The 20,477-nt window shown below is 42.2% G+C and overlaps 1 protein-coding gene across 2 annotated transcripts in view; it reads right to left on the reverse strand.

The window, feature by feature from the left end:
- The window catches only part of Ttc39c (tetratricopeptide repeat domain 39C), a 93,231-nt gene that overhangs the window by 1,745 nt on the left and 71,009 nt on the right, over positions 1–20,477 (reverse strand). For both annotated transcript variants that reach the window (XM_070029427.1, XM_070029428.1), the window contains exons 7-12: positions 16,664–16,757; positions 7,574–7,681; positions 4,835–4,944; positions 3,434–3,557; positions 2,787–2,884; positions 949–1,053 (exon numbers count right to left, since the gene is read on the reverse strand). In XM_070029427.1, the coding sequence (XP_069885528.1) occupies positions 949–1,053; positions 2,787–2,884; positions 3,434–3,557; positions 4,835–4,944; positions 7,574–7,681; positions 16,664–16,757 (639 nt within the window). The remainder of the gene's footprint in view (positions 1–948; positions 1,054–2,786; positions 2,885–3,433; positions 3,558–4,834; positions 4,945–7,573; positions 7,682–16,663; positions 16,758–20,477) is intronic.

Genomic DNA, 20,477 nt, shown 5'->3' on the forward strand with positions numbered 1-20,477 from the left:
TGTTAACACCAGGGGAAGAGTATGTATTTCCTTAAACTAAGAGAGTAGAGGTCTTGATACAAATTTGTGTTACATTTTCTCTTTTGATATAATTACAGAAACAAATTAGAAGAATCTCCAAAGAAACATATGTCTTATGCAAGATGGTCTATCCACTTAAGAGTTGTGTTTCAATTGATTTAGCTAAATGCTTAGGAAGCCCATGTATTTAAATGACTTAGCTAAATGCTTAGGAAGCCCATGTATTTAAAAGCTGAGTTGAATTTATTAAAACCAACATATGGAACTCTTACAATCAAGTTTCTCTACGAAGGTTATCAACTAAATTTAGGCACTAGTGAAACCCCATTAAAGAAAACAAACAAAACACATCCCAGGGATCCATCTCACTAACTTAAATATACATCTACATCAAACCTGACAACTTACATTTGTATGGTACTCTGAAATGTCTGAAGTATTAATATTCCCTGACCTTCATTTCTTCTCACTACCATATTTATTAAATTGCCAAGGAGGGCCATTTTTTTAAAAATCGTGTTTCATAGGTGAGGAAGAAGCTTTGTGATTAAGTATCTTAGCCAATGGCCGACACTTAAGTAAATGGAAGAGCTAGAACCATAACACAATTTTCTTCTCCACTACAATAGATCATCTATGAAAAAGGCAATGATTTTGCCTTGAATACATCTTTGTCTCAGGAATTACTGGCAATTCATGCCGGAGAAGACATTCCCTCCTTGGAGACAGAAATACTACATTCTTGGCCCCATCTCACACACAGCCAAGGAAAACAAAGTGACTAACACCAAGTTCAATAAACTGACGTCAAGCTTCACACCTGCTCCAGGAATAGCATTTTGCTAATGTACATTATAAAGGTGGGTGTGTGTGGGCACGCACGCATGCACGTGCGCATGCGCATTGTGTATATACACCAAATCTTACCTCTGGTTTATCTAGTAGAAGACAGCCAAGTTCATAGCAAGCATACGGCTGAACATACAAGTTATTCTGACGGCATAACTCATCCTTAGCCGCTCGCTGAAAGAACTGAAAGTAATACAAACGTCGGAATGAATTCACTTCCCTAACTTGGGATCAGGCAAAGAAGATGACACGTGTCCTTTTTGTTTTCTCAATCAGTGTTTCCTTCTCTCCTCTCCATTTCTTCCTGTCCATCTTGATCAAGTCCTCTTTACACCTGCCTGGAGCCGTTCCTCCAGATATGCTATCCACTGGCTTACCTCGTACATCCCTCTACTGCTGATCATACTGTTAAAAAAAATATGGCTGCCCCTGAAAGTCTACACAGTCCCCATTTTAATATTTAAAATGAAAAATGCAAAAACAGGTAAGTGGGTTGGTGAACACTTATAATCCCAGCTACTGGAAGAGGAAGCAGCTGGAAGATTACAAATTGGAGGCCAGCACACACTAAATTATCTAGATGCTATCTTAAATACAACATAGAAAGGCAAGTGTTAAAGTGCAGGAGTCAATCCTTGATACTGTCAACAAACCAACCAACCCATTGCACACAAAAGCCAAGAACCATCTCTGGACATGGCTATAGTGTCTTACTTGTAACTAGTCATGCTTTGTAATCTATGTGATAACCTCACTAAAAGACTTAAATTTCAATATAAACACATTGTATTAGCATATATGAACTGTGTGTGGAAAACTAGCTAAAGCAACACGGAGATATCCCTCTACAACTAACCAGGCTGTACTTAGTAGTAGAGTGCTTGCCTAATGTGTATGAGGCTCCACGTTTTATCACCAGCACACATACATACACACACAGACAGACACAGACAGACAGACAGACACAGACACACATAAAAAAAAATCTTCCTAAATACATCAGAAAATAATGGATGGCCCTTTTTTATCTACTATATACATATACTAGCTGTCATGGCTTGCGTACGAAGTGTCTCCTAAAGGCTCCAGTGGTAGTATGGAAAGGGGACTGGATCCTGAGGATGCTGACATCATGATGATCACTGGATTAATACATCCATGAACTCACAGCAGGAGGACTCTTAGGACACAAGGCCTGGCTGGAGGAGGAAGGCGGCTGAGGGCCGAGGGGACATGTTCACAAGAGTCTGACTTCTTCCTGGCCTTTTCCTGTCATTCTCTCTCAGCTTCCTGGCCCCCATGAGGTGAACAGCTCTGCCGTGCCCTGCTATGCCATGCTCTCTCTCCAATGATGCTCTGCCTCACCACAGCCCCAAAGCAATGGAGCCAACCACCTACCGAACCCTCTAAGATAAACCTCACTTTCTTCTCAATTGTTTCCTCAAGGTATTCTGTCACAGTGGTGAACAGCTGGCTAGCACACTGCCTAAGCCAACAACTTTCCAAACCTCGCCTCCAGTTCTGCATGGTAGCCTGCACTGTGGAGGGAAGAGGAATGGATGCCCACTGACAGGTCTGATCACTTCTGTTTCTGTCTGAGGTCCAGCTCTGTTACTTCAAATGCTCTACCATCTTTGATAAAGGGGCTGCCATCTTTGATAAACAGCTAGCTCTGGAACAGAAGCCCATATATAAAAAGAAGGTGTTCCAAGTCTCTGCAGTTAGGTTAAAAACGTCACATCAACCACCATCAACTTCCAGCATCTGAAAAGACGGCATTCATCAAATCAAGTGGATAAAGTTCCTGTCAAAGTGGGAGGTTTGGTTTGTTTAGTGCCTTTTCTTTTTCTCAGTCACAGGCACAGATGTAGGTGGTCACGATTTGTTTTCTTCACAAAATCACACTAACAGTTTACCTGAAGAGCATCCTCTGAGTTTCCTAGACACTTGTGTATGGCACCGAGAAGCAGATACTTTAATCCAGCAACAGATGAATCATCCACTTCATGGCAAGCTAGGAGAGAAGGGGAGTGAAAGGAAGGAAATACATCCACTTAATCACCTGAATAGTGTCAGGCTAAGTGACTATTGCACACACATCCTACATCCTTAGGATTCCACACCTATGAAGTACAAGGAACAGCAAAGCTCATCTGTGGACACAGGGGAGACCAACCAGGAAAGGTGGTGGTAATGTTTTATGTCCTGACTGTTGTGAATGATGTCATAATTCATGAAATCAAAGTTTTCTATGCATGCAAAGCACACTTACAGGAAACAAAATGCTTTCACTGCTGTAAAACTCATCACATTTATAAGGGTATCCATCACCAAGTACTTATCCTAAGAAGGCCAGTGTACTTGTCTGTACAGCCATATTACAGCTGCCTGAATCCCTCTACTCTACCTGACTAGAACATATCCAGGCTCTCTGAATCCAGTGATGTTAATGAGGAAATGCAGGGGAGGGGTGTCCTGAAGCCAGCCCATGGGCGCAGTTCTCGCACTTACCAGGGGGAGGGGTGTCCTGAAGCCAGCCCATGGGCGCAGTTCTCGCACTTACCTTGACTCATCCTCTGCAGGTTGGGGAAGGAGCAGTTGGGAAGAGCTCTCCACAGGTACAGTACTTCGATGGATGCCAGCACACACAGCACTTTGGTTGGGGTTTGTTTCCGAAACCTCTCTGCCTGTAAGCAGACAGCACAGTGAGGCTGCGCGCTCCAAGGACAAATTCAAATATACGCATATGCTTTGGAGGCATATGAAATGCACAGTACGTAGTCAGTGTGAATGGATGGCCCTCTTCACCAAACTAAACATGGCCATTTAGCTACAGATTTTTTTTTTCTGTCTAGTTTCTTACATACTCATTCTTACACTCACTATTCCACTAAGCCCAGACTCACTGTTATGGAGTTCTGAAAATCTAAGTCAACGAATTCACTAATGCTACTCAACCAAGGGTCACCCATGGGTCTACAGGGAAATGTAATGCTCGAAGCACTTTAGTTCTGGCACTCTTGATTTAATTGCTTTCAACTCAGCCTCAGGGTTCTCAGCTTCATTTCACGACATGATCTAATCTATAGTCAAATTCATGAAATGTTTACCCAGTAAACCTTTACACACAAAACCTGCTTACAGAAAAAAAGAAAATTGCCAGGCGCTAGGGGCTCATGCCTGTAAGCCTAGCTACTAAGAGGCTGAGATCTGAGGATCACAGTTCAAAGCCAGCCCATGCGGAAAAGTCCCCATGAGACTCTCATCTCCAATGACCCACTCAAAAACTGGAAGTGACGCTGTGGCTCAAGTGGTAGAGACCTTGAGCACAAAGATGCTCAGGGACAAAGCCCTGGCCCTGAGTTCAAGCTTTACAGTGAGCAAAAGGAAAATGAAATTGTAAGTTTCAGTTATATGTAGTTGTTCAGTTATATATAGTTGTAAGTTGTAACCGTGGAAAGTTCAAACTATGGTAAGATTACCTAACTAAAGGGTATTCGGTTTATTCTCCAAAATGCAGAATGTCTTTGGAATGCTGTCCCTTTGGCTTTCTGGGCTTTCTACTGATAAATCTGATAAACTGTTTTGCTTTTTTTTGTCACATCAGAATGTGAGCACCAGACCCATCTGCACCTTGCCCTGGGCTCTCCCAATTTGTATTCCTGCTGAACGACCTGATCTTTAGACAAATGCTTCCCCTTTCCAAAAATGCTCACGAGCTCTTCAGAGACTATCATGTCCTTATTCAATTATTTTTCAAGTCTTTATTTACAGCAGCACACACGCTTTTTATTCAGAACAGAAGTGTGATCAGAGGAGGAAGTTCTCTCCACAGTGGTGGCTTGCATTTTAGGTGGCAAGAAAGTCACCTGGCAAAGATGATGTCCTAAAGCCTGTCCAAGGTAGTGGTGTACTACAAATGACCTCCCATAAACGACCCCCAGATCAACAGGCTCCAACGTACCTTTTTCACTGAGAACTGCTCGATCTGATTGTTCTTCCTTTTGAAGAGTTTCTGAACTTCTTTGAAGACGATCTGTGCCCCTTCCACATCGCCAGTAGCTCCCTGACAAACTGTAAGAAAGCAGAATAGCATTTCTATGGTGCATGGGGAAATGTCACTAACAGACATGAGGTGATGATACGGGAGGGTAGCATCAAGGACCACACCACCACTGACTCAACCACTGCCCAAGTGTCTCTGGTTCCTGAGCTGTGGGGTCACAGAGAAAGTACTGGTAGTGAGGTTTCTGGTCACCCAAGGCCCATCCTCTCTTGCCTGCCTACCAACCTGTTCTTTCCTTCATGACCAACACACATGGCAGCTGCTGCAGGGACCTTCCTTGATGGCCACATAGAAGCGTTGTTTTCGCTCCTCCGGTGTGCTGCGCAGTGGAGCTACTCATACACAATGTGTCCCTTTCACACAACCCCTGTGCTGAGACAGATCAGGACGGTCCTGGGGTTTCCACACGTGAGAAAACAAAGCTTCTCCACTGGCTGCTCTGTAACTTATTTCTTCTATGCTCATCAGAGACAAGAAGAAGAAGAAATAGCTGCTTGCCATTGACTGCGTGATCCAGGCACAGCTAACGACCACTGGGCTGTTTGCAGCCATTTCTTTTCTGGGCTCTGCATCGGAGTTCACCTGATTCCACAACTAACGTATTGATCAACAGGTGGCCCACACCAAAACCACTCAATAAATAGCTCCTGCTTTTATGTGAGATGCTGAAAATCCTATGAAATACCCATTTAAGTGTGAGACACAGTTATACTGTCTTATTTAAAATATAAAAAATAAAAAAGCTTATTCGGCTGGGCACTGGAGGCTCATGTCTGTACTCCTAGCTACTCAGGAGATTGAGAGCTCAGGATGGCAGTTTGAAGCCAGCAGGGGCAGGAAAGTCTGTGAAACTTTGATCTAATAAACGCTGGAAGTAGAACTGTGGCTCAAGTGGCAGGGTGCTAGCCTTGAGCAAAACAGTTCAAAGACAGCACCCAGGCAAAGTTCAAAGAGAGCCCCAGGCCGGAAGCACACATACAAAAGAGCTTATTAAAGTATCAAATATAGGGAAACATGAGAAAGTGGATGCCTTATAGAAAGACTGTAGTAAGGGGGCATAAGTACAAGATATACAGATAGTTTCATACTGGTTGTCATTTGTCTGATGCAACTTTGTAAGAATTTCAAGAAAGCTAGATATATATTGCCTAGTGTTAACTCTACCTTATCTTTTGTTGTTGTTGTTGTTGTCAGTCATGGGTCTTGATATCAGGGCCTGGGCACTGTCCATAAGATTTTTCCCTCAAGGCAAGCGCTCTACCACTTTGAGCCACAGCACCATTTCCAGTTTACTGGTGGTTATCTGGAGATAATTTTCAAGGACTTTCTTGCCTGAACTGGCTTTGAACCATGATCCTCAGATCTCAGGCTCCTGAGTAGCTAGGATTATAAGTGTGAGTCACCAGCACCTGGCTCACACCTCTGCAATTTTAAACTACATGGTCCTGTATATATCACAAAGGCAGGAAACATTTGTCCACCAGGTGGCAGCACTTATGACTTTCCACTTCCACACTTTTACACTTCAAATTTATCTTTCAGTAGTTTCCATGTAACAAAGCAGTTTATGAATGTAATATGTCTTTTTTTGTTGTTGTTGGTTGTGGGGCTTGAACTCTGGGCCTAGGTGCTGTCCCTCAGCTCTTCAGCTCTACCACTTGAGCCACAGCACCGCTTCCAGTTTTCTGAATGGGTTATTGGAGATAAAGAGTCTCACGGACTTTCCTGCCTGGGCTGGCTTTGAACCATGATCCTCAGATCTCAGCCTCCTAAGTAGTTAGGATTACAGGCGTGAGCAACGGGCACCTGGCAATACAATATATCTTTTTTTTTATTGTGAAAATACCGTACAGAGGAGTTACAATTACATGGGCAAGATAATGAGTACATTTCTTATCAAGCATTGTTGTCACCCCACATCTGTGCAATTTAAAACCACATGGTACTGTATATAGCACAAGGGCAGGGAATACTTTTGTCCACCAGGTGGCAGCACTTGTGTCTCTCCAATTCCGTACTTCTGCAATGTTCAACTACATGATACTGTAACCATCACAAGGGCAGAGAACACTTTTTTTCCACCAGGTGGCAGCACATTTCCAATTATCTCATACAAGGGCAAATGTGCAAACCACAGACCAGAAATTACCAGTTGATAATACTGACATGCTGCATCTCAAATTCTGTAACATCACACTGTAGGGTTCAGAGTCTGAGCAGACCCCTCAACCTATGCACCTCTGTATAATCAGGGCATCAAACCAATGTATTAATGAAAAAGGTTCAATCCTTAAAAAATTTAATAATAAATCCCAATAAATAGAAAATGTAGCAAACAAAGGGAGTCAGGACAGATTGAGTTTGTCAAGGGCGAATGTGTAGAACTGGGAAAATCTGTAGTCACTATTTCCAAGACAGAGAAGGATCTGACAGGCCCTGGTGAGGAGTGTGGATGGATGAGCATTGGTGGGTACAGGTGCAGAATTTCTGGGCATCAGCTAGGTCAGGTGTTAGCGTGCTGGGAAAGTTGGAGGGACATTGACTTCTGCATCGTCTTCCACTGCTTCTCATCAGGCAGGGCGTGGGAGCCAACTGACCACAGAGAGGCCGGTTGTGGCCTCCTAGATGTCTACTCACCTGCCGTCAAATACGCGTAGTAGCACTGTGACCACCTGGACTCATTTTTCAGCCTCTCAAAGGAATCAAATGCATCCTTGAAGTTGAGCTCAATCATGCTGCACCAACCTACAAAAGAAATATGTCCCTGAGGTAGAGGGCTCCACCATGTGCATTTGATTGCTGACCAGTCTCTAAATCTTCTAGCAAACACTGAAATATTATAATCTGAAAAGTTAATGACTTTTTTCCCCCATTAGATTTTGTTAGCACTGTAAAGTTTGAGCAAGACAAAGCAATCTGGATTTCACAACCAATTAATCAGTAGAGTGTAGAGATTTCTGAAAAGGTACTCCAATTTGCCTTAGCCCATCATGAGATTAACCCAAATCCAGTAGAGCTTCTCCAAGAGTAGGCAGAGACAGAAAAAGTAGCTTTGGAATCAACTATTAGACTATATATGTAGCAGCAGCCTCAAAAAGCCTTTAAACCCATGCCCAGTTACCCAGTTACCACTGCAAATTCTCAGACCCCTGGGAGAAGTAGGGAGCCAGTGGGGCAGAAATCAAGCACTGCCCACCCACTCTGAAGGACAGGAATGAAGCTGAGGATGGGCTCAAACATTGTCAGTCTGGTGCTCTGGTAAGGAATAGCAGCCATTAAAATGGAAGAATTTTATTCTCGTTGGCCATAATGGTACCCAACCCCCTTCACTCTTCCCTGATTCCTCATCCTTACTGCAACCTTGCAAAGGTAACTACCCTGGGTGAGCAAGGAAACAGCCCAACGTATTAACAAACTGGTGACCTGCTTAAGGCCAGCTATTAAGAGGGAAGACTTGTGAACACAAGTCCAACTTTCATTCCTTTACACAATACTTCCTCTGAGCAGAAAATTCTAGGGATATCAGATATGACGCTAAAGTGCAGAATTTCGGACTTGTCAGATTATTGGTGGTGGAGGTGAATATTTTTAAAAATATTTCTACAAAATTCAAATTCAATGAAATATCATCATAACATACTTTAGAGGAAAATGTGGGCTAATTACTTTCTTCCAGTTACAAAGATCAAGTAAAAAGAGATGTAAATACCAAACAAAGGTGAGAAGTTGAGCTAAGACAGCAGAGTTGAGCAGCAGCTGAGTGGCAATTTGTTCCTGAATTCATCTTACGGCCTCCGTTAGCTATAATTCCTAAATGTGGCTTGGCTTATCAATTCTCTCTTGCCAAAGGGAGGCTGTGAAGTTCAAGTTGTTTGAAACAGATCTCACTCTAATTATGGTTACCACACAAAACTCCACAATTCAGCTTATATGGAATAAGAGGTTTCTGCCAGATACACAACACCTCTTCTTCCTGCACCATGCAGGCCTTCCACACAGCATGTTCCTTATTGTGGGGTAGTTCCCAATCTTTTCGTTGGCACTTTTCCACAGCAGGTGGAGCAGACCTGGAACCACAGGGGAGACAGATTCCCTGAGCCTCCCCCAGAGGGCCTAGAGAGTCCCCATTTCTCCTTTCTTTACCCCTTCTTCATTCCTTCTCTATGCCCTGTACCGTGTAGCCTGGCACTGTTAAGCTGAGACTCGAAAAACTATGAATCTCCCATTCAACCCAAAATTTGTTTCAAGCCCTAAATTGTGTTTATTCCTCTCTGAATATTGGAGGAAGTGTTACAATAAGGGATTTTGAAAGAATATACGAAGGTCAGAGAGCTTTGTGCGTGCAATCTACAAAGACCCAGCATCAACTCTAAAGGAGGGAGGTTGGCCAATCCACACTTACAGGTGCATGTATTAATCCTCCTACCCCGCTTCCCCAAATGGGGGATGAAGATGCAATGGAAGCATGCACACACTCCGCGTGCCAGGCACCCTGTAAGGGTTCAGCTGCACTTCACAGCTGCTGTCACTCCAGCAGCTCAGCAGGCTTTAAGCAGCCAGGCACAGTGCTGCACAACATAGCTGGAGCTGGGGCTATGGGGAGGAAGAGGAGGATGTTGGCTCAAGTCTGGCCAGGGGGAGAAAGGCTAAAGAGTCTATTCATAAAAGAACTAAACCGATTTTCTTCTCTTTCATTCTTCTTTGCATGACTAATTGCTGTTCTGCTCATCCTCAGATATATCTGTAGTCAATTATTAGACCTTAGCACACATTGTGTACACACTTAATCGGAAATTTATTACTCAATTTAAAACCTCTTAGACAAATTCCTTAATAGCAGTACTACCTCTTTATACGAATATAATATTTTAAGCATTTTTGTTTTTTAGTTTTTCACATCTCCTTTCTATCCCTCCCCTTCTTTTATTCTATCCACGTTCTGTTCTGAATATTACATTTTCAAATTTGCATAATTTTTAAGTGTTGCACTTAATTTTTAATTTTCATTTTTCTATTTTTTCTTGTATTTTTTCTTTCTCTTTCTTCTTTTTTTCTCTCTCTACTATCATTCTATCCAACCTATTTCCTGCTTTGAGATTAGGATTTAGTTAACTCTCCCACGGCCTTTCCACATCCCTCTATGCCTATTTTTACCCACATCTCTCCCTAAACCTAATAATTTCTGTTTGCCAAATTCTTTTTTGCAGTTTGTAGCCCATTAATACATAGTTGTTTGATGTTGAATAGGTATATCTGTTGAACTAGATTGTATCTGCAGACTTTTGACTGTCCAACTACAGACTTTGGTTGATGCTTGCCTTAAAACAGTGTTCTAGCACAAAACTGGTGTTACTTTCATCCCAAATGGGCAGAGTAAGCCGGAAAAACAAAAGAAAAATGGCAAGTCCAGGTATCTCAACTCCCACTCATGATAATCAGGGGACAGAACAGATAATGAATAATCCAGAGGAGAGTTCCCAAACAGCTCTACAAACACTACTGGTAAACATGGTAAATGAAAAGATCGAAAACCTGCAAAGGACTCTGTATGAGCGTGATAGGGAGAGAGAGGAGGCAAATCAAAGTTCAATACAGGAATCTCATGAGTGTGAGGAAGCTACTCATAGATTGATACAGGAATTGGATGAGCAGCTTGAGAACACTCAAAGAGAAATAAAGGAATGGCGTGAGCAGGCTGAGATCAGTTAAAGAGAAAGTCAGTAATGGCATAAGCAGGCTGAGAACACTCAAAGAGAACTACAGGAACTGCGTGAACATAAAGAAGTTAATCAAAGAGTAATACAGGAATTGAGAGAGCAGGATGAGAATACACAAAGATCACTAAAGGCATTCATGGAGTTCATAAACAGAGAGCTGAAAGAAGTCAGAGAGACCACAACGGGAATGCTGAATGGAACCCAACAGAAGGAATGGGAGTCCAAGGAAACCATAACCAATCAACTAAGTGATTTGAGAATAAACACTGAACACCAAATTAAGGAAGTAAAGAAGTTCATACAAGATCTAAAATAAAGCTCCAACCAAGAATTTGAAGCCATCAAAGCCAACCAATTAGAAGGAAAATAAATAAAAAAAACAGTAGAAAGTCTCGATAGTAGGTTAGACCATGCAGAAGATCGAATCTCAGGGATTGAAGACAGCCTAGATATCATAGAGAAAGAATATACAACCATCCAAGACAAATCCAAGAAATATGATAGATCTATTCAACACTTGGAAGACACCATCAGAAAGCCTAATCTGAGGATAGTGGATATAGAGGAATACCTAGAGACAAAAGTTAATGGTCTAGGAAATTTGTTTAACAAGATCCTAGCAGAGAACTTCCCAAACATACAAAAAGATAAGCCTATTTCAGATATAAGAAGCTTTTGGAACTCCAAATAGACCAGACCAGAATAGGACATCCCACTGTCACATTATAATCCACACAGGATCAATTCAGACCAAGGAAAAGATCCTTAAAGCTGTCAAGGAGAAAAGATCAATCACCTATAAAAGGGAAACCAATTAGAATCACCTCAGATTTCTCAGCAGAGACAATCAAAGCAAGAAGAGCCTGGAATGATATATGCCATGCCCTAAATACAAACAACTATCAACCAAGAATTCTGTAACCAGCTAAACTCTCCTTCATAACTGAAGATCAAATAAAAACCTTCCACAGCAAAGAAAATTGAAACAATATATCTCCACCAAACCAGCCCTACAAAAGATACTTCAAGATGTCCTACACATAGAAAACCAACAAGACCACAATAAAGGTGAAGAAACCACACCCAAACTGAGAATCCAAGAACCATAGGAAGAACCCAGTTGCCGCAGCCTCCAAGAAGGTGGATAAAATGACAGGTACTCCCAAATACCTCTCAGGCCTATCTCTCAACATTAACAGACTTAACTCTCCAATTAAGCGACATAGACTGTCCAGCTGGATTAAAAAACAAGACCCTTCTATCTGCTGCCTTCAGGAGTCACATCTTTTGCCCATAAAAACAAACACATTTTCAATGTGAAAGGCTGGAACAAAATATACCAAGCAAATGGCCCCCATAAACAGGCGGGAGTTGCAATCCTAATATCAGATAAAATAGATTTCAAATTAAAATTAGTGAGAAGAGATAAAGAAGGTCGCTACATACTAATTCAGGGATCTCTCCTTCAGGAGGATATTACAATTCTAAATATCTATTTGACAAACAATGGAGCACCCAAATTTATCCAAGAAATACTACTTCCCCTCAAATCCCACATAGATCCAAAGACATTAACTGTTGGGGACTTTAACACACCACTTTCCCCACTAGATAGATCAACTTGGCAAAAACTCAACAGAGAAACCACAGATCTAAACAACTGCATAGATCAATTCGATTTAACAGACATCTACTGAATATTTCACTCAGCAGCATCAGAATACACATTTTTCTCAGCAGCACATGGAACATTTTCCAAAATAGACCACATTTTAGGCCACAAAGCAAATATGTCCAAATTCAGAAACCTTGCATTCTCTCAGACCACAAGGGAATAAAATTAGAACTCAATGCCAAAAGTCACCAAAGAAAACCCTGTAACACATGGAGCCTGAACAACACACTGTTGAATCACGAGTGGGTCATGGAAGAGATTAGAAAGGAAATTCAAATGTTCATGCTATTCAACATAAATGAACACACAAATTACCAGCTCCTTTGGGACACAGCAAAGGCAGTATTCAGTGGCAAGTTTATAGCTCTGAGTTCCTACATCAACAAATTGGAGAGATCTGAAACCAACAATTTAATGAGACATCTGAACCTCCTTGAAAAAGAGCAGCAAGATAAACCGCAATCCAGTAGATGGAAAGAAATAATTAAAATTAAATCAGAATTAAATGAATTAGAATCCAAAAAACCATAGAAAGAAATCAACAAAGAGTTGGTTCTTCGAAAAAATAAACAAAATTGACAGACCCTTAGCAAATCTTATCAGAAAAAGAAGAGTACACACCCAAATAAATAAACTCAAAGATGAGATGGAAACATCACCACAGAAACAACCAAGATTCAGAACATTATAAGGGAGTACTTTTCAAAACTTTATGCTAATAAGTTTGAGAAGCTGGAAGAAATGGATCTTTTCCTAGCAAATGTTGACATGCCAAAACTAAACTAAGATGAGTTTAACCTTCTTAACAGGTCCATATCAAGCATTGAAATAGAAACAGCAATAAGAGACCTCCCATCTAAGAAAAGCCCAGGACCAGATGGCTTTACAGTGGAATTCTACAAGGCCTTCAAAGCAGAGCTTACACCAATACTCCTCCAACTTTTCAATGAAATTGAAAGAGAAAGTTCACTACTGAACTCATTCTATGAAGCCATCATAACCCTCATCCCAAAACCAGGCAGGGACTCATCAAAGAAAGAGAACTATAGATCAATTTCTTTGATGAACATTGATGCAAAACTTCTCAACAAAATTATGGCCAGTCGACTTCAACAATTCATCCAAAAAAATCATACACCATGATCAAACAGGATTCATTTCAGGGACGCAAAGCTGGTTCAACATACACAAATCAATTAATATAATTCATCACATCAACAGGAGCAAGGATAAGAACCACATGGTTATCGCAATAGATGCAGAAAAAGCATTCGACAAGATCCAACACATCTTTATGATTAATGTTCTAGAAAAATTAGGAATCCATGGAACATTCCTCAATAAAATAAAGGCTGTATATGACAAACCTACAGCCAGCATTATACTTCATGGTGAAAAACTAAAGCCATTTCCTCTAAACTCAGAAACGAGGCAAGGATGTCCATTCTCTCCATTTCTCTTCAATCTAGTATTAGAATGCCTAGCTACAGCAATAAGACAAGATGCAAACATAAAGGGGATCCAAATAGGAAAGGAGAAGTAAAATTCTCCCTCTTTGCAGATGACATGATCTTGTTTTTTGTTGTGTTTTTTTTGTCGGTCATGGGGCTTGAACTCTGGGCTTGGATGCTGTCCCTGCACTCTTCAGCTCAAGGCAAGCGCTCTACCGCTTGAGCCGCAGCGCCACTTCCATGATCTTGTATTTAAAGAATCCCATACACTCCACTCCCAAATTACTCAAGCTGATTCAAAACTTTGGCAAAGTAGCAGGGTATAAAATTAACCCTCAAAAATCAATGGCTTTTCTGTATGCCAACAATGAGAAAATCATGGCTGAAATTAGGAAAGCAACTCCATTCGCAATAGCCCCACAAAAAATAAAATACCTGGGAATTAACGTAACCAAAGAAGTGTAGGACCTCTACGATGAAAACTTAAAAAAACCTGAAAAAGGAAATCAAAACAGAACTTAGAAAGTGGCAAAAACTCCCATGTTCCTGGATTGGAAAGATCAACATTGTGAAAATGGCAATACTTCCCAAGGCTATCTACAAATTCAATGCGATACCTATCAATATTCCAACCTCATTCTTCAAGGAAATAGAAAAGGCAATCCAAAAATTCATATGGAACAATAAAAGACCCTGAATAGCTAAAACGATCCTCAACAGAAAGAACACTGCTGGAGGAATATCAATACCAAATTTCAAACTCAACTACAAAGCCATAGTAATCAAAACAGCTTGGTACTGGCACAAGAACAGACCTCAGGACCAATGGAATAGAATTGAAAACCCAGAAATGAACCTACAGACCTATAGCCATCTAATTTTCAATAAGGGAACTAAAACAATAGAATGGAAGAAAGACAGCCTCTTCAGTAAATGGTGCTGGCCAAATTGGTTAACTACTTGTAGAAAACTAAAGCTAGACCCTTATATATCCCCCTGCACCAGAATCAACTCCAAATGGATCAAAGACCTCGGAGTCAAAGCAGACACTCTGAAAACATTACAGGATGGAATAGGAGAAACCCTAGGTCTCCTTGGCGCAGGCCCAAATTTTCTTAATAGAGACCCAGAAACCAACAAATCAAAGAAAGGTTGGACAAACGGGATTGCATGAAGTTGCAGAGCTTCTGCATGGCAAAGGACATAGCTAGCAAGATCCATAGAAAGCCCACAGATTAGGAGAAGATCTTCACTAGCCATACAACAGACAAGGGTCTCATATCTAAAATATACCTGGAACTCAAAAAATTAAATCCCCCAACAACAAATCCTCAAAGAAACAACTGCCCAATAAACAAGTGGACTAAAGACTTAAAGAGACACTTCTCTGAAGATCAAAGAAGGATGGCCAATAGACACATGAAGAAATGCTCAACCTCTCTAGCCATAAAAGAAATGCAAATCAAAACACTGAGATACCACCTCACCCCAGTTAGAATGGCTATAATCAAGAACTCTAATAACAACAGATGCTGGAGGGGATGTGGACAGAAGGGAACCTTACTTCATTGTTGGTGGGAGTGTGAACTTGTTCAACCACTTTGGAAAGCAGTATGTAGGTTCCTCAAAAGACTCCCCTCAGACCCAGCAATCCCACTTTTGGGCATTTACCCAAATGTTCACGAACAAGACCACATTAAAGCCGCCAGCACAAAATGTTTATTACAGCATTATTTACTATAGCTAAGATATAGAACCAACCCAGATGCCCCTTAGTAGATGAATGGATCAAGAAAATGTGGTATATATACACAATGGAATTCTATGCCTCCATCAGAAAGAATGACATTGCCCCATTTGTTAGGAAATGGAAAAACTTGGAAAAAATTATATTAAGCCAGGCCCAAAGAAATATAGGTCCCATGGTTTCCTTTATTTGCAATAACTAGCATATGTCTGAGTCAAGCAGAAAAGGTCAGATAATTTGATGTTAGGGAAATGAACCCTAAGATATGTATTCAAATGTTTTTTCTTTCATGCGATTGTTTCTAACACATTTATAAGATTATTTCTTTGTTGCTTTGTATGTCCCTCCCCCACAGTATAACCCCTGCTTTCACTGTATTTGATATTGTTATAATTTGTGGAGGGGAAGGGAAAAAACAAATAGTTTTAATAGGGATACAGGTGGACCCACTGCAACAATGAGAAGTACACTTCGTTATGTTGAAAATGAACTTTACAACTTTGGTGGGCAGGGGGAGGAGGGTTGGGTGGGGGGGAAGAATGGGATGGGAAGGGGAAACAAAGGAGGAGGCTACAGTGCTTGATAAGAAATGTACTCATTATCTTGCCCATGTAATTGTACCCCTCCATACAGTATTTTCACAATAAAAACAAAAAGAATTAAACCGAAAAGAGCTGGGGGCAAGGCTCATGTGAAGAGCTCCTGCCTACAAAGTGCAAGGCCCTCAATTCAAATCCCAGTACTACAAAAACCTTAAGCAACTTGTCCAAGGTCTCAGGGAACCTTGGTAGAAGTAGAGAGTAGATATTTAATAGATCTCTGCTTTTTCTTCTCAAGCAAGCATTCATTTGAAAAAGGAATAAAGCTTAGAGCAATGTTGTACAGTTCAATAAGGTACTGACAAATAGTTACACAGTCAGTTCAGTCCCCATTACCCTTTGCTCCAAATCAAACTGTTAATTAGGAAGCAACGAGAGCTGAGTATCATTACAAGTGCCAGGGCAGCAGTCAAAGTCCATGTGAGGCAAAGCAGCATTGTGCAAGACAAACTGAACAGCATTACAAATGAAGAAATGCACCCTCCAAAGCATTAATTCCATTTTGTAACAAAAAGCCGGACAGACACTTTGTATTTACCAATCTCATACAGACAGACGTGCTGAATCTCTCTCTGGTCAACCGCAAGCTCCAGAGCCGTGTGGAAGGACGTCAAGGCACTGTTGATTTGACACTGAGGAAAAAATAACAACAGTTACTGGTTAAGATCTGCCACTGAGCCGGCACCTTTTTCCCAGTTATGCTGATACGTACGTATAGCCATATAGTTATATGGCTTAGATATATGTCTGTATGGTCAGCTATTTTTGGTTTTCTTTGAGGTAGGACATCACTATGTTCTTAACACTGTTTTCAAACCACTGGGTTCTAACAATCTCCCTGCCTCAGCCATCCACATAGCTGGGATTACAGGTATGAATCACTATGCTTGGCTAGAGAATTCCTTTCGCTTGGCAGGAGATTCTGCCAGTGAAGGCTCCACTCACCGAGAGAAGTTGTTGTGTTATATGTTTGTTGAATCAAGCTCTTGTTTACTAGATACATTTGACAAGCACGGGTACCATGTTCCATCCTCCGAAGTGGATCCAACATGGCCAGAGAGCCCCTCCTTCAGCACTGAGGGAGTGCATGGCACTACTCTCCGTAGGCCCACCCTCCAAGACTTCTCCCTGCATGGCCCCTTCACTCTCTGCCCTGCAGTGGCCATTTGATTTTTTTTTGGGTCCGGTTGTGGGGCTTGAACTCTGGGCCTGGGCACTGTCCCTCAGTTCTTCAGCTCAAGGCTAGCACTCTACCACTTGAGCCACGGCGCCACTTCCGGCTTTTTTCTTTTTGCTTATGTGGTGCTGAGGAATCGAACCCAGGGCCTCAGGCATACAAGGCAAGCACTCTACCACTGAGCCACCTTCCCAGCCCCAGCGATTTGATTTTGAACCCCAGAATGCTACTATCCAGTTGCTTTGGGTCATCAAATCTCCATCCTCAGTTTTTAGAAATTCCCTCGGGACCCAGATGTCATCGGCAACTTATGCATTCCTCCCAGCAGCCCCCCGCTCCCAACTTGTCTGCAACCCCACTTTCTTTGGTTGTCGTTACCAATGGCCAACACAGCAGAGTCCAATGGTGAGAGGAAACCACAGTCACAGAATATACATTACACTACAGTTATAACTGTCCTCTTACTGCCATTACTCGCTAATTGTGTCTCATTTATCAATTAAACTTGATCATAGGTATGTATACGCGGGAAAAACTTGGCACACACGGTGTTTGGTACCGTCAGCGGCCTCGGGAGATGCTGCGGTTCTGGAGTGTGTTCTCCATGGTAAGGGTGATGACTGTGTACTTAGTTTTTCTTTCTGTTAAAGATTTCTTTCCAAGTTGGAAACGCAGATGCCATAAACACCTCATAAGAGCACTTCAAAAGATCACTGAGATAAAAGGGGTTGCTGACTCAGAGAAAAAGGCTTTTGATAAGTGTTTGGTATCACAGATCAAATCAATAAAAGCCCCTCACATCCAGAAGACTTGACCCCATCTGATCTCAGTGGTGTCTGTGACTCTGAGCTGAATGAGCCCCTCTCCTTGCCCAGTGGGCTTCTGTCTCTCCTGTCCCCAATGGCTGTGTGTGTGTGTGTGTGTGTGTGTGTGTGTGTGTGTGTGTGTGTGTGTGTGTGTGTGTGTGTGTGTGTGTGTGTGTGTGTGTGTGTGTGTGTGTGTGTGTGTGTGTGTGTGTGTGTGTGTGTGTGTGTGTGTGTGTGTGTGTGTGTGTGTGTGTGTGTGTGTGTGTGTCCCCTTCCTTGATCTTTCCTCTCATCCCCACCCCACAAGTTGTGTCGTTCCTTTTCAACATAGTGTCTAGTGAGTACCACTGCTGTACCTCTCCGTGCCTAACATATGCTTCTTTGCACAGCCAGACTGGCAGAGGGGAAGGTATCTTCTTGGAGGAGGGGCTGTGGGCTCCAGGGAGGCCCAGCTCCCTGCAGGAGGCCTTGGAACATTGGAGCATTACTATGACTAAGCTGAGGTCATCTTCAGGCTGGCTGTGACTCAGGGCTGACTTTGGAAACCAAATGACTCATTAACCAAGGCCAAGGTCGGATCAATGAATGTCCCCAAATACCACAGAGCTCTGGGTCAGGGAGGTTCAAACTTCAGCCTACGATCCTCTATGGCTAGACATGAGCGCTGGCTAGGTAGACACTGGGAGATTCGCAGCAGGTCACTAATTCCTATTCAAACAGATGTCAGGCAGCTGCAGGGGTCCTCACCCGACTGACATGGTCCACTACCTCCACATCAAGAAGCTTACACCAGCTATAAGTACCCAGCCAAGACACGAAAGACACAGAGAAATCAAGCTTTGACAAAGCACTGCATGCAGCAAGACGGAAATCTGATGTCATTACCCACATCTAGCACTGCTCTTTCTGCATCAAGGAAGCTTCGCCCCGCTCAGGAACACTCACCAAGGCGTATTTATCACACATCTTAACCACCATGCTGGGGTTTGCCCGCACAGCCCTCTGTGTGCCCAGTCAGTGACACTGAGGTTCCTGCACACAGTACTTTGGACGGGTCATCGCACCGTGCTGTGCTAAGCTGCGGGTTCAGGGCAGGACACTGGAGGGCCACGCAGCCCTTCAGGGGACAGAAACACAGCCAACCTGGCACTTACTGTACCTCTACCACAGGTACCAGGAGCGATTAGGCTCTGGAGACAGGAAAACAAGTCAAGGCAAGTCAAGAAAAAGGAAAACAAAACCTATCAGAAGTGACATCCATCATTTCTCTCTGGCCTTTTGAAAACTCTCTGGGAAGTTTAATGAGGCTAAGGAACTTTGTCAAAGCCAATAAGCTAACGGACAAACTATGCTGTCTCCAAAGTATGCTTTCTTTAGGAAGCATGTAAGCAGATGGGACCCAGTTGCAGATCTTGAGGCAAAGGGGATTGTCTGGGTGGGCTGCAAATGTAACCCCTTGTGTCCTTATAAAACAGAGAGATCCAGGAAGGAGAAGCATGGGGACTAGAAGCAGAGATTGGCATGATTCAGTCCCAAGTACAGAAAACTCAGTAACCATCAGAAGCTGGAAGAAGGAAGGGAGTACAGCCCTAGTAACGCCAGTGCTTGGGAAAATACATGTATGAGAACCAGCCACCAGAGGCTGTAGACTGAAGAAGTGGGCAAATTCAGGTACGCATAACATGCTGTTGAAAAGACCTATGGAACTCTAAGAAATGGGAAATAGAGGTTTTGTTTTTCCCCTTTCATCATCAGTTTGTTCTATTAATATATACTAATAAACCACTTTTAACACATCAAGTGTCAGTTAAGAAATGCTCCACTATGTTAATGTATCCCATAATGTTTGAGGTGTGTATGTCAGAATTCCTGGGAAGGCAATATGACAGGGACTCAAGTCACAAATAGGAATAAATTTCTGTTGTGTTAAGCTGCTCTGTGGCAAATTATTACACAACCTTGGGAAAAGAATACAGTTTATTTCTTTAACAGTTAAAATGTGAAGCCAGGCACTAATGGTTCACACCTGTAATTCTAGCTACTCCAGAAGCTGAGATCTGAGGATCGCAGTGCAAAGCCAGCCTGAGCAGCAAAGTCCATGAGAATCTTATCTCCGATTAACCACCCAAAAGCTGGAAGTGGAGCTGTAGCTCAAGTGTAGAGCATCAGCCTTGAGCAAAAGAGTTCAGGGACAATTTCCAGGCCGCAAGTTCAAGCCCTCATGCTGGCACACACACACAAACTTAAACTGTAAGCAAAATACCAAGACAGTATTCTGGAGCTGAGTGACTTGATCCCGTGAGTAACTACAAAATTAATTCTAGCTCTATTTTAATCATTGCTTGAGTAATTACAATGATTAAAGTTAC

Source organism: Dipodomys merriami, unplaced genomic scaffold, assembly GCF_024711535.1.
Source record: "Dipodomys merriami isolate MVZ:Mamm:240054 unplaced genomic scaffold, mDipMer1.0.p SCAF_2, whole genome shotgun sequence".
NCBI classification, from domain to species: Eukaryota; Metazoa; Chordata; class Mammalia; order Rodentia; family Heteromyidae; genus Dipodomys; species Dipodomys merriami.